The sequence below is a fragment of the Mus caroli genome, chromosome 19 (assembly GCF_900094665.2).
Source record: "Mus caroli chromosome 19, CAROLI_EIJ_v1.1, whole genome shotgun sequence".
NCBI classification, from domain to species: domain Eukaryota; kingdom Metazoa; phylum Chordata; class Mammalia; order Rodentia; family Muridae; genus Mus; species Mus caroli.
In genome coordinates, this window is record NC_034588.1 from 25,288,970 (window position 1) to 25,303,728 (window position 14,759).

General features: G+C 44.2%; 1 protein-coding gene across 3 annotated transcripts in view; it reads right to left on the reverse strand.

Moving 5' to 3' along the window:
- Window positions 1–452: 452 nt before the first annotated feature.
- Glis3 (GLIS family zinc finger 3) overlaps window positions 453–14,759 on the reverse strand; it is a 421,415-nt gene continuing 407,108 nt past the window's right edge. For 2 of the 3 annotated variants that reach the window (XM_021152026.2, XM_021152027.2), the window contains 2 exons: window positions 5,473–5,655; window positions 453–4,708 (listed from right to left, as the gene is read on the reverse strand). In XM_021152026.2, the coding sequence (XP_021007685.1) occupies window positions 4,572–4,708; window positions 5,473–5,655 (320 nt within the window). In that variant the 3' untranslated portion in view covers window positions 453–4,571. The remainder of the gene's footprint in view (window positions 4,709–5,472; window positions 5,656–14,759) is intronic. The other variant, XM_029472441.1, reaches the window with a different exon arrangement.

A 14,759-nucleotide genomic window follows, 5' to 3' on the forward strand; every position in this document is an offset into this window, starting at 1 on the left:
GACCCACCAGCCATAAAAGTATTTCATTGCTACTTCATAACTGTAATTTTGCTGCTGTTATGAATCATAAATGTCTGATATGCAGGATATCGCCCCAGAGGCTGAGAGCTACTGGTATAGAGGAGGCACAGTAGAGAAAGGTTCTGGGTAGCCTCCTGAGAGCAGGACACCAGAGCAGCAACCATTATCCCCACAGGGCACCAGGGATTCTGCCCCTGATCCTTGGTACTGTGTCTTTCTCCAAAGGGTTTTATGAAAATGGAGCTGAAAACCCACCGCTCCCACCACCAGCACGCTGAAAGCCCTGCACCTGGGGCAGCAAGCTCGAGGCATTGCTGAGGCATGATGTAGTACTCCACTAAAAAAAAAAAAAAAAGAGCACAAATAACCCCCTGCCCCCAGCCCTCAAACACATTTATCCAGTTTGTGAAGTGGATTAATAGAATAACCAATAAAACATGTATAAAAGCTTTAATTAAATGTGATGAAATAAAACTTCATGTTTTATTTATGGACACTCCCAACATGTAAAGGATTCAGGGAGACATTCATTTTTACTGCCATTTCGTCCTCATATCTATAATTAAATCCAGGCTTCAGTTCTGGCCCAAAGCGATGCGGCATTTTAAAGCTGGCCTTGGACACCCCTTCCCCCCCCCCCCGCATCTGCTTTTAATTATAATCACCATCCCCAATACAGAGGAGGCTGGTGACAGAAGAGAACAGAACAATGAGACAAACAAACAAACAACACCGGTTACCATTGTGTTTTAAGCCGACGCGCTGAAGGAGCGCTTCAGGCGGGAGGGGCAGCCTCGATTTCCAGTTTTATTTTGTGCCAAGTATACAATCCCTTCATTTTACTTTTGACATTAAAAAAAAAAAAAGGACTTCATGAAACAAGACAAAATAACTTATGATTATATGAAACATAACTGTGACAAATCGTAAAACTATACATATTAATAGAAAAAAGTGTACCTAATTCCTTAAAAGATTTACGACAATAAGCACCACATGTGCTCCTACCGTCAAACTGGCCCCATATCCAGTATGATATACGCAGCTCATTTCTCTACATGAGTGGATAGAACAATGTACAAGGGCCTATGTGATTCATGGAAAACAGATTCCCCCCCCCCCCAAAGTGCTTTATGTCAGCAACATTACCGAGGACGCTTCTCTGTCTGTACAAAATAAATCTCTTCATTTGAACACGCGCCATTTTCTCCAATGTGTTTGGTTTTCTCTGTCTCTGTTATTTTATCCACGGCAATAACAACATTGATCCAAACAAGTCAAATCAAATCAAACACCAAGTAATACAACTGAGCACTGTCAATACTTCCAGGCCAATAGGGGATGGGAAGGGGGTACGAGCTCTGGGACAGGGAGACAGGTTAGCCCTGTTCTAAGCTCGCATTACTGAGCTAGTACATTTGGCAGATGGTCACTTGAGGACACTGAATGTAAGCAACACTCTTGTCAGGAGACTTTCTGCTGAGGTCTACCAAATACCTTGTTTTCCACTTAAGAATCACCTGGGTCACGTGGTGGAGACCCGTGTAAGGGACCATATCTCACAGGCCCAGGGAATATTTAAATGGCATTTGTGTGCCGATCAGAGAGTAAATTACAAGTGACGCTTTGAAGTAGTTCCTTTAGGGAGTTATGACAATGGATGAAGGCTATGACTCTAGTCATAATGACCTTTTTATTTTTATGGACTAAAATAATTGTCTTTGGGTTGTGTATGTTTTCAGGAGCACTAGTCTTTATTGTTTTGTTTTTGTTTTGAAAGCGGAATGACAATTTCCGTTTGGATGTTTATGAAAATGGCTACCCATCAGGGCTAAAAGGGTCTAGGAATGGAAGGGAATAATTATGTTTTCAAGCTCTGCTTTCATTGTTTCAAAATACAGTTGGAACTGTGAAGGCCAAAGCAAGCCAAGAACACATTCATACTGAGGAGAAAGTCTGGAACCTACCACTCTGAAGGAGCCAGTATGTGTCATGACTCTAGGCCCTGTCCCCAGACCAGTGGCTATCGGGAATATTCCAGACGGCCTTTGAGGGGCTACATGGGACCTAGCTCTGCTCATGCCTTCTGATAGCAAGAACGTCTCTCTGGGGTAGGTCTGAACTAGTAAGAAGGCCCTGATGACACAGGTTCTCCATGGATCCCTCCTACTTAGGTGACCCAGAAAAGCAGTGTCACATGGAAGGCCACCATGAGTGCAAAGCCTGGCTCCCAGGCCTCATGCCTCCACTACAGGGAGAGATGTCATGCATGGTCTGTGCTTCCATTCCTTGCTATGACTTCTCTTTCCTTAACAAATCCATAAGACAGAGTAGAAAAGATTCGTTGTAAGACCACGGTGCCTCTCATCTGTTCCTTCCTCATCATCCAAATGAAATGTGCTTGCGGCGCTGTGTAAAAGCTTTAGGACTTAAGAATGGATAGATGCTTCTTTTGAGAGTAGGGTCTCTCTTCTTTTTAGAGGGTGACAGAGGTCAAATGAGGGTTGCAATCACATAAACCAGTGTTGGAGTATATGTGTTCATGCTTTGACCAAGTGTGACAACACAGGAGCTCTGGAAGGGTGGTAGTTTCTAGCAGCTTGAGAGCTTACCTGCTGAGGAAGACTGACAGGGTTCCTTCCTTAAATCTCAGAATAACAAAGAGAATTTGAAGTCTTGTGACTTACTTAGAAGCTTGCAAGATAGTTTTCCCCCCAAGAATATGGCCTCTTGGCAACACTAGACCAACCAATGTGCTGTTAAAGAGGGAGAGAGAGAGAGAGAGAGAGAGAGAGAGAGAGAGAGAGAGAGACAAAAAGAGAGATAGAGAGAGAACCCACACTTGGTTCTTCATCTTCCCATCCAGTATGCAGTGCCATCTTGGAAGGAAGCAAGACACTTGGGGAACTCTTCTGATGGGGCCAGGCTCACAGGCCTGCCTATGAGGATACAGTCTCAGGACCCACATCTGACATTGAGCTGTTTAACTGCCTCATTGAAAGAGATACTGAGCCCAGTTTCATGAAGAATTCTGCTTTAGTTCTATTTAAAACAACCTTTTTAAAGAGAAAAAAATTCTACAATGTGAGTGGACCAGAATGTTGGAACTGACCACGTTATTTGGAGTCTTGGCCTATTTGTGTATCCTTTCCCTTAGGACACGGGGCCTTTTAAAGTGTTTTTCTAAAAATGTCACTAGAAAATGATGTCTATGTAGGCTCATCACAGTTTTAGGCTCTGTGAAAAATTCTAGGCCTTCAAAGCAGAGTTCCATAACACTGCCTTCTTAGAACCTTCCCGAGAGTTGATAAAATGTGGCAGGTCGTCAGTGTATCTGACCACAATCAGGAAAAAGGGAGAGAGTGTGTATGAACATGGAGCAGAACAGTACAGAAGATGGCAGATGACAGGATCACCTCAGGGAACTGAGCAGAACCACAGAGGGACTGGACAAGAGGTGCCCCGAGTTTGGCTTTCTGAACAAACCCACACATGTGACTCAATGTGAACCCTGTTTTGTCCCAGGCAGAGCAATGGAGCAAAGGCCATGCATGAACCCTTCAAATGGAAAGGTTTCCAAGATGGAACCACTGAGCCATCATACATGAGAGGTATTTTTCTTGGGGCTTTGCTATTTAGCCCTGGCTGGACTGGAACTCACTGTGTAGACCAGGGTAGCTTCAAACTCAGAGTATATTCTGAGTGCTGGGATTATAGGTATATACCCCTATACGCAGCATATGAGGATTCTTGCAATAATCCTGGACGCAGGTGTGAGTGTGTGTGAGTGTGTGTGTGTGTGTGTGTGTGAACTCTTCTGTTTCCCTCAGATAACCTTTACTAAACTGCAAAACTACTAAACTCTTGCTACAGCTGTGGTAAGATACACGTACCCGGGACTGATTAAAAATGCTAATGACTTCTATCAAAAGAATAAACCTTTAAATATTTTTCCTTTAAAAGTAGATGTAAATAGCAAGTCTTTAAAGTTCAAAACCAAGGAAGGTTACTGAATATAAAACCTTATTTTGCCATTGGAGAAGCAACTGAAGAGTAACTAGTTAGCATGGGCTATGTAAGACAAATGGTAAAGCCAGAGTTGGAGAGAGTCCAAGGCATAACGTGCTCTGCACATGGATTTCCCCCACCGTTCACGGCTGTGCATCACTGTGCCACACGAAAGAGCATGGGCACACTTTGCCTCTGGTAGCTCGGCTGTCTTCTCTGAGTCTTTAGCAAGGGTCATCCCGTTCTTGTGCATATTCATTGGTGTCTTTTGAGAGCTGACAGCCTGGAAGTAACAGGCATCCTTAAAGTGAGACTCTAAATTCCCTTTGAAAAGAAATTCCTGCTGGTCACCTGGCCCAGCAAATTGAGAAGATGGAAGAGGTGCAAAATTTTCTGAAAGCCAGGTCTGACTATCCAGTCCTAGCGACCCTACTGGCTCCATGGATTTGGTTGACGTTCTTCACACGGCTTGTGAGAGCATGAAAATAAGAGGCGACGAGTTACTCAAAGGTCCCAAATGTGCAGGAGAACCCCGGGAGCTTTCAGCCTTCGGTATACACAGAGGAGAGCTGGCTAGGACAGCGATCCACAGCGCTGAGCTGCAAGAACGTGGGGTCTTCAGGGCCACTGCGAAGAGATTCCCCAAAGAGGCTTGAGGAAGCTGAAGGCAAATCGTACACTGGAAGAGAAAGAACACAGGCAGTCAGTCCCAGCACCCTGCAGCCTCAGACATTGGCCAGGGCATCCGTGCCACTTACAGGATGCTGGTGGGAGCGAAGGAGGAAGGAACTGTGGCTTAGACCTTCTAGGTGTGTCCTTGGACAACAGAATGGGAGGAGAGGCTAGCTTGCATGGAGTGGGCTAAAGGATGTGCCGTAACACAAAATATGCCCTTCACAGAAGTAAAAGTGTTTTAGGGAGGGATGAAGGTGGTCCGAGAAAGGGGACAATGGCAGAGACATGGGAGAGAATGGGATTCCCAGACCTTAAAGGAAGGAAAGAATATCCCTGAAGAAGGAAGCAGAGAAGGCAAAGGAGGGACAGGTGGGATCAGAGAGCGAGTTTATGCCAGGGAAAGGATAAATATGTAGGGAAGAAATGTGTAGAGCGTGGAGAACTTGACTAGGAAGGCATGTGCCTCAGTGCTGTGCCAAGGAAGGGAGCTTGAGGGCTGATGAGACTGCACACCATTACCATAGTGTAGCAAGACCATGGCCCAACTCACCACCTGGGTTAGCAATGCCCAAGGGTAGAATGAGAAGGCACACTGGGAGACTTACTGGGAGGAACTGTCACAGCCCAGGGCAGGAATGCTGCCCCCTGTGAGCAAGGTAAAGATGAGAAGCATCTTAGGGGCAGTTCAAGAGAATTCCATACTGCCCCCACCAGACACAGGAAAAGCAGCTGGTGTCTCATCTCGTTGGCTATGTCACAGACACCCACCTGTGATGCCTGAGTGTGTTGAGAAGGCTCTGTGGAAAACATCAAAACCGGCTTGACCCATGGACGTGGGGACCAGGCAGTCCTCAAAGGAAGGCACCATACTGCAGGAGCCGCTGGGTGGCACAGTTCTTTGGGAATCAGGATAATGCGGGGGGCAGAATGTCTGCAGCTGGCCATAAAATCCTGAAAATATAAACACGGTAATGAGCTATTTGAGGGCAGAAACCATTCCTACCCAGGGAGAAAGCCACGGAGTCTGACAATTTGTCAAAATGTCTTTGCATCTTAGAGTACATGAGAAGTCTTCTATCTAGGTGTATGTTCGGATGAGCTGTGTTCAAGGCTTGCTGGCTTCTGACCATTTTTGGAAGAAATGCTCTCATCTTAGCCCCTCCCATTAGGATGCACACGCATCTTTCTTTTTCTTGCATTTCAGTCCATCCTCCTGTTTGACAAAGCCCCACAGAATGCCCTCAGTCATCCCCACCATAAATACAGACAAACAAAACTCAACATAGACCCATCTATCCATAGTTCTGACCCGTCCCAATCTCCTCGTGGTTTTCAATAGGTTCATAGTCAGCCACATCTGGACTACTGGAACCTATGTCACTATTACTGTTGCTGCTCCTTGCAGAAAAAGGGGAAACTGGAAGAGAGTAAATGATAGGATAAAGACATGAGGAGAGACGTCTCAGCCCTTGAAAGTCCCACCAACCTGGTGATAGTCGTGCTTCATCTCTCCCCTTCACGGCTGCTCTTACTTAGTCAATGGTGTTTTCCTGCATTCCCCCGTGCTCCTCCCATTCCCCCGTGCTCCTCCATGTGATAACCTCTGTATCCTCCCTGACTCCTTACCTCTCCCCTTTCTCCCTTTGCTGCATGACAGTGTGGACCAATGGATTATTTCCTGAGCGTGTGATATGCTTTTAAAAGTGTAATAATGCAATCTCCTCTCCACACTCCACTGACGGGGGCCCTGAGGCGCTGCTGCCTTCTGAAGCTGCTCAGCCTTGTGTGTCTCCTCAGCTGTGAAGTGGGAATGGCACTGTCTGCATGGGGCTCCTGCACTGACCGAGTCACTGGATAAGGAAGCTCGTTAGTGATGTTTTAAAGTGCTACAGAAATGTCAGTCATTATGTCATATTATGATTCTGTTTTTAATGAGGATGAGGAGGATACTGGTAGAGGAAACACCTTACGGTTCCTTCTAGAGACACTAGCTGATAGAGAACGTAGAGCCAGTTCACACGACTTTGGAAGCCTGGTGTCTTCCACCATTAGAGGCGTCTTTTCTTAAGACTAGAAAGCTTCTATCGAGACTCTCTCACAGGGAAAAGGTGTGCTCTCTGGTTCTTCTTAGCCCACTTCAAACCATGGGACTTGGGTAATGGGCCCTGATACTGCTTGATTCAGTCTTCTCTGCTCATCTGGAGCCTTAAGCTAGCCAAAGCTTGGTTTGCCTTGGCCAGCTCTATAGCTGCTGCAAATATTACGTAAAATGTGCTCAATTGCTGCCCTAGGAGCTTATGATATAAGACAGAGACAAAATGCAGATTTACACTCAGGGAACACTCACACTAAAGTATGACCCTTTGTTAATGTACATTATATATAGAATCCAAAGAAAACATCCATGTGAGACTCAGGGGAAGGGAATCCATCATCCCAGCTTAGACTAAGACTATGTCTATGGAAATCCCACATCTAAGCAGAGAGGAACACAGGCAGTGACTTCTGTTTTTGACTCCCAGTGGCTTTTGCATGCTTTTAAACAGGATAGGCAGAGACCCGAACAGATTATTCTAAAACAACTGACTGAAGTGAAGGAAGTCAACCTTTAAGCTAACCAAGAAACAGACATTAAAATAACAGTAACATTTCATATTCTATGTATTCTACTGGCAAAGTCTTCTCCTTGGGACTGAAGAAGGCGGCGGCACTCTGCATACTCCTGTAGACACTGGGAAAAGTAGGTTCCATATTCCAGACCCTCAGGCAAGCCCCTGACTATCTCCAACTAGAAGTAAGTACACCCATGGCTTTAATCTCTTGGCCCAAGAAGTAATCCTGAAAGACTTTGCTGAAGTACAAGTTCTGTCAAGACAGTCATTACAACATGAACAATGACAACATCAGAGGCCAAATGGCCAAGCATCAGAGAGTGGCAGAGCACAGGACACTGTTCTACTGTGATAGCAGAACTGAGCAGTCCTTGAAGACAGTGCGCACCAGGCATTCTAGAAAGACCACCCAATGCTCTTTCTGAAAAGGCAAGAAACAAATGTGAATATGTTATGAAAGATTTGCTTGTGAAAGTCTAAGCATAGGCTAGAGATAGAAAAATACTATCTTTGGTTGTCTTTTTTGTTCTATTTATGCCCAGATGTGAACAGTGGTAAAAACTGCCCGGGTTCAAATCCTCATAGAAATAGATACAAACTGCATAGTCTTGGTCTATGTGTCCTAACATGTAAAATAGTGTTAATGGTGGTGACAACATCACACTGAGTTATTATAGAAGTTACAGGAGTTAACATTTATATAGCATATAATTATGTTCTCTATACTTTAATAATATAATTGTATATGTATTTGCAAAACAGATAAAATTATAAGTGAAATCACATTGCCATGAAAATATAGTTCTCAAACAGAAAATAAATTTGGTTATGGAAAGTTAAATTTCCAAAAAGGCAAGGTGTCCTTAACAAACAAATATAAGAATGAATGTAGCCATAGGCAGTAAATGCTAGCATGGAATTAAGACTGAATTATTGCAATTTTAAAAGCATATCACAAGCTGAAGAAATGGAACATTATGGGTTCGTTGTTCCCGTGTACCATGGCTTTTCTGTTCCCCTCAGTAGGACTCAGAACAAGTCGAAGAGGTCTGAAAGAACCAGAAATTGGATCTGTCGGTTTGGGTCATCCCTTTGACAGATCTTGACTCTGGGTCCCTCTAGACAAGCACATGAAAAAGCGCCACGGGTGCATCAAGAAGAAATAATTACCACGGTCTATTGGAATGTAATGTCTCCTTACTGAGCACAACAGACATTTGCTCTCTATAGCCCTATGCTAGCTCTGTTCAAATTTGTCACCCATAAATCCCCTTGTATTACTCCTTAGTGTAACATTACCCTTCCAGGAAGAGAAGACATTTGTCACCGGGCTCCCATGGCTCTCCAAAGAGGAACATCAATCACTCAGGTGCAACGACAGAGACACTCACTGGCCTTTACGAAAACTAATTCACTCTTTTCCCTCTCTCCCTTCCTGCTTCTGAGAGGAAGCAGAAATGTCATGTGCTTCAATCTGTATTCTGGTATAGTGATGTGGGTAAGTTTAAAAGGCTTGTGATACAGCAAAATATCCCCAGTGATAATTCCACATAGGAGTCTAGGCTTTATCTCCCACTTGGGACCTAAGCAAGGAAGGAGCAAAGAAGACTAGGACTCCTGCCTGGGGACTTAAGAACCTATCAAAACCCAGAATGTCCCTACAAGCATGTTTAACGCATGTTTAACTACTCTAATAGTTAACCCAGGGAAGGAGGCGCCCCTTCATTAACGGTGCCTCACCCCCTTCAGGTAGCCAGAACAGAAACGTCAAATACACTGCTGTGGGTGGTTGTGGTCAGTCAACTCGAAGAGTTGTAATGAGTTCTCTTCCCAGGGCTACTTCCATAAAACTAACAAGATTAAAAAATATTTATTTCCATTAGGATCTCGCCACACATACAAACCTAGGGACAGCCTAACTCATTTTCTAATGAATGCTTCCTGTATTCCAGTGGATGGGTTTCAAACAGCAAATTCGGAAAGACTCCAACTTCTCAGAACCAAAGCAAAATGAGGCAAGATGTTAACACATTTTGTGAGTATAACACCTAGAAGTGATGGCAAGGTCAGCCAATCAGTCAGTCAGTCAGTCAGTCAGTCAGTCAGTTGTGCTAATCAAGTGCCAGGTCAGGTATTGCTGGAGAGACCAAAGAAACAGAAGATAGTAGCTGTCCTTGTGGACTGAAAACAGAGTTGGAGCAGAGACACAAACCAACATAAACTGACAAGAACCGCTATCTAACATAGGTACTTACAGACACCACCCCTCCTTTTTACAAGTTACTTCACTTCCATGAATGGGAAGGGCAGATGTAGAAGTCATCTTTTACCTACACTGAAACTTCTAAAAGGTCAAGGAGGTTCCTCCCTTATCCTAGTCTCAATTTTGGCAAGTTTATTTTTTCTTTTTAATTATAGAAAGATTTGGGGCTGTAGTGGCTATTCCTGGTTGTCAACTTGACTATATTTGGAATGAACTACAATCCAGATTGGAAGGCTCACCAGTGACCCTTATCTGGAGGCTTGGAGATAGAAGTTTAAGATTAAATCTCCAAATTCAAGGTCATTTGGGATTAAAGGTGTGGTGGAACACACCTTTAATGTGGGCTACACCTTCTGCTGGAGACAATATAAGGACATTGGAAGAAGGGAGTCTCGCTCTTGCTCCTTCGCCTGCTTGCTGTGTGAGACTGAGTAACTGTTAGATCCTTGGACTTTCATTCACAGCTACTACTGAACCATTCTTGGGAATTGGACTTCATCAATAAATTCCTTTATTATATAAAGACTATCCATAAGTTCTGTGACTCTAGAGAACCATAACTAATACAGGGGCTAATTGTAACAACAATGTAGGCTGGTTTAAACAATGAATGTAAGAATTATCTTTATTTACATAGTCAACAAGTGGCCAGATATATGCCTTCACAACGTTGAATTATACACACACACATTTACTGTCCTATTTTATTGCCTGTCAATTTCTTCATTCATCACCACAATCTGTTCCTTAAAGTCTTTTTCCAAACTTTGTCCAATGAGGTAAGGCATTTCTGGGGCAGTGCTACCCAACAGGACCTTCCATGGGGATGGTAGTGTTGGTCTGCACTGTCCAACATAGTAGTTACATGTGGCTATCAAGCATTCAAATTGTAGGAGGCCAACTTCTACTGAGTTTTAATTAATTCACACTTAAACAGTCACACATGGTTCTCAGTACTATACAAGGCGGGGCAACTCTAGATCAATCCAGAGTCCCAGCTTAACCAGGCATGTTTCAGCAGTGTTCCCAATTAAATTCTTAGAAAGAAAGAAAGAAAGAAAGAAAGAAAGAAAGAAAGAAAGAAAGAAAGAAAGAAAGAAAGGAAGGAAAAGAAAGAAAGAAAGGAAAAGAAAGAAAGAAAGGAAAAGAAAGAAAGAAAGAAAGAAAGAAAGAAAGAAAGAAAGAAAGAAAGAAAGAAAATAAGAGAAAAGAAAGCAACACAGAGTCATCTAAGGGTTGAAATAAAAACCAGATAAATTAGTCTCTTGGCCTTTGAGATAGTAAGCATATTAGACTGTTACATCTAGTTGTTTTTTATGTATTTCTCATGTCAGCCTGTGGGAAGGAACGAAAGCATAAATACATATGTAAACAACAGTCACTCTGCTCCCTTCATTCAGGAAGTGAAGTACTGCAATAGGCTAAACTGCCAGGGTGCTCACCCTCCTTTCCATTCTGGAAAGCCACAGCAGCAGAGGGTAATCTGTGTGACGTCATTTGTGTGCAGTATACTCTGGACTCACCACACCATGCACACAGGAATGGGACCACCACAGGTAGGTGGTCCAGTCTTTGAACCACATGATGGCGAAGCGGCTACAGAGAAGGCTCCAGCTAGCTATGCGCATGGGGTGGTTAAAGAGTCACACAGGCAGAGTACACCTGGCAAAGGTACCAAGTCATGTCATACATACACTGTATTTGTTTGTGCACAGGTTGGCTAAGCAAAGTTCCTGTGCTCCCTCATCATGATGCTAGGAACAGCCAGGAATAGTGCTGGCTGCTTCAGACAACCGTTCTCATTTACAAACCTCAACTTTATAACAGAAATAAAAGGGTGAATGAGACATCGCTCTCTTCTCTGTTCTGTACCCAAAAGGAAGAAAGAAAAGCTAAACATCATGTTCTGACATGAACCCTCTGTCTGATCTTACCCAGGTCTAAGCAGGAGGCTCTTCCCAGCTCTCCTGAGGTTCAGTCCCAGTGAAGACAGACCCTCCTGCCGACAATGCTGAGCAGCCCATGCCTGGATGGAAGACTCAGCAATGCCATGCCGTGATGAAGCCCTGGGTTTTCGGTATTTATTTATATTGATTGATTGATCGATTGATTGTGACTATAATTTTGTGGACTACTTTAGGAAGCGCAGAATTTTTGTCCTTGGTTCTATGATCCTTGCAGATGTAAGATGGAGATGAGCCCAAATGATAGGCTGTGGGAGGAGTCCTTTCAGAGTCCCAGAGACAGGTGTACACAGAGGAAATATACACCTCAATTCTCGTTGGCACTTGGGATTTGTTTGTCCATCACTCCAAGGGCTCTTTGTAGATTGGCCTGGAGATCTGACCTTCTGACCTTGAGAAGTATTCAAATGTCTCCCTCCTACCAGCCAGGTCTTAGGGAAGAAAAGGGATTTACCTGAGAAACACCTTTATGTTCCACAAAATCTTGCTGTTGATCTAAAGCTGCCTCGAGAAACAGTCTCAACAAATGATAAATGCATGCGTCTCTATTAGCAGCTCTCCTTCACGTACTTTTCTCCAAACAAAACCAAACAAAACCACGTTCCGTGAGAACAGGGGCCTCATCCAATGTGTCACTGTTCACAGAACTCTTCTATGGCAAGTGCTGTACAGCAGTCAGACATTTGTGTGATGCGACATCTGTGTTCCTTTAACTGTGGGGCAATGGATGGAGCTGTACTTTGGTTTCTCCTAAAATCATTGCACTAACAGATACTTGGCAGTCCTCACCTCTGCACACGAGGGAGAATCATCTTTGTGGTTACTTAACTACTGTGCAGTCTTCAATTTCACTCACCATTGGACTACAGAGTCGGGCAGAACAGGGGAAGGCTTGCTGTACCCAGAGATGCTGAGCACACAAGAGACAAAAACGGCCGCGGAAAGAAAAGAAGGCCTGGCCCGCCCCTCTATGCACTCTGGAGATGAGGAGCACCCTTCAGTTAAGGGGGTCCTCCCTGGTGGGTCCTTCTCAAGGTACTGCTCAAGCTCACTAACAGGAGATTGGGAATCTCCACATGAATACATGGTAAAAACATGTTCTAGCTACTTTTCTATTTCTGCGATAAACAGCATAAGCAAAAAGCAGTATGGAGAGGAAAGGGATTATTTTATTTTCTCGAAGGTTCATCACTTAGGAAGGCAGGGCTGGAACTCAGGGCAGGGGCTGGAGTGGAGAGCACACAGGACCACTGCTTCCTTGCTTGCTCACTCTGATTTGCTTGGCTACTTTCCTTTATATAATTAAGGCCATTGACCCAGGGATAGCACCACTGACAATAGACTGGGGACTCCTCCATCAGTTAGCAATCAATGAAGAAAATGCACCACTGGCCATTAGGATGCAGCGAATCTCTCAGTTGGGTGTCCTCTTTCCGGGTGTGTCAAGTTTGTGTAAGGTTGACAATAACTAGTGCAGGTCATCTCTGAACAAATAAGTGTTGATGGAAAACAAGAGAAAGGGATGAGAGGACAAGACAGACAGACAGGCAGACAGGCAGACAGGCAGACAGGCAGGCAGACTGAGGGTGTCCACATTATGGCTATGATTCTCTTAGGAAGCGAGACCTTCCTTCTTTGAATACCTTTACATTGCAGAGGCCAACGAGAAAGGGGGTTATTAATAGGCAAGCAGCCTGTAAAACACCATCAGTTTATAGTTTGAAGGCAATGCATTATTATACTGATTCCATGCCCTCCAGTTTTGCTCAGAAAGTAGCCTGGGGGGAACTAAACATTCACCCTTTGTTCAATGCCTTAATGTCAAGACACCCTAAAGACCCCTTCACACATCACCACTTGGTGCTTCTTCTCTGGATCTAGCTAGCTGAGACACATGGCATGGCAGCAGAGGATGGCCTAAGACTTTTTAACTGGTATCTGGTTCATTTGCTACCATGTGAATAAAATGGGAAACTCTTCCAACTATACTAGTATTTCTAAATAGCCAGACATTTGGAATTATTTATTAGTCTAGCCTTACCTTAATGCAAATCAGCAACGGAACTGAAATAGGCATTATGTAACTGTCTCCTAAGGCGAGGGCTCCCTCAATGGCCGTTCCTACTTACAGAAATGTCAAAAGAGTAGTTTGCTTAGTGCTATACCATCCACTTGAACAACTGCTCTAAAGAAGCCAAGGGTCTAGTGTTTGCTGGTTCAGAGCCAAGCACCGACCTAGGGGTTTTACATAGACATACTGACCACAGTGTTTCAGACAAGTTGTACTGTCCCCAGCTTACTGAAAAAGAAATAGCCACATTAGAGTAGTTCATGACAACCTTCAGAGTCACCAAGTTTCAGAACCAAGATTCTAATCTTGGCCTAGTTGCTGATGTAGTTCATGGAAAATGCTGGTGCCTGAGCACAGACCACATCTGCCCATGGTTGTCTGGTTTCTTCTCCTAAGGCCCATAAGCACTGTAGACTCAGTGGTACACAGACCTTCAGCAGTACAAGAGAAGGGTGGCAAAGAATGAAGGGTTAATTAATTTGTTTCTCTCTTTCCACAAAGGCCATTCTGGCTTTCTATAGCACTTAGGCCATGCTGTATGCATGGAACCTCTCGGGACAGAAAGGGAAGAGGATGGAAACTGTGGGGCGCAGATGATGAACCCTTCTGCCTTGAATGGGGGCAGAGGAGTATGGTTAGGAGACCCATGGAGAATGAGGCCGGAGCTTCTCCAAGTGGATGCCAGAAGCACTAATTCCATCTAGGCATAACTCACATGCTCCTGGGCTCTAAGGAAGACCCAGGGAAGCAGGGCTGCTGGATAAAGGGCCGGAACCCAGTGCTTAACGAGAGGTATCTTACACATCATCTGGAAAGCTCTAACACCAGCGTGAACTGATTTTTCCAAAACATCTAAGATCACAATGATCTCAATGGCCTGAATTCCATCTGAAATGGGAAAAGAGAGTTCTTCAGGGGGCATCTTCTCTCCTTGAGCCACAGCGTGTTTACTGCTTGACTTTGTGGCTGAAAGTGACCTTGAATTACATGGCCAGTAGGCATCAGTCAGAGGATTTACTTGGCTCCTTCCTCTAGTCAGTTTTGGCCATGATGAAAGTATGGGACCTTATTAGAACAAGGCAGAGTCATCTTCCTATTGCTACAATAATCCCGTGACTTAGATTTCTATTGTCGAGCTGCAAACA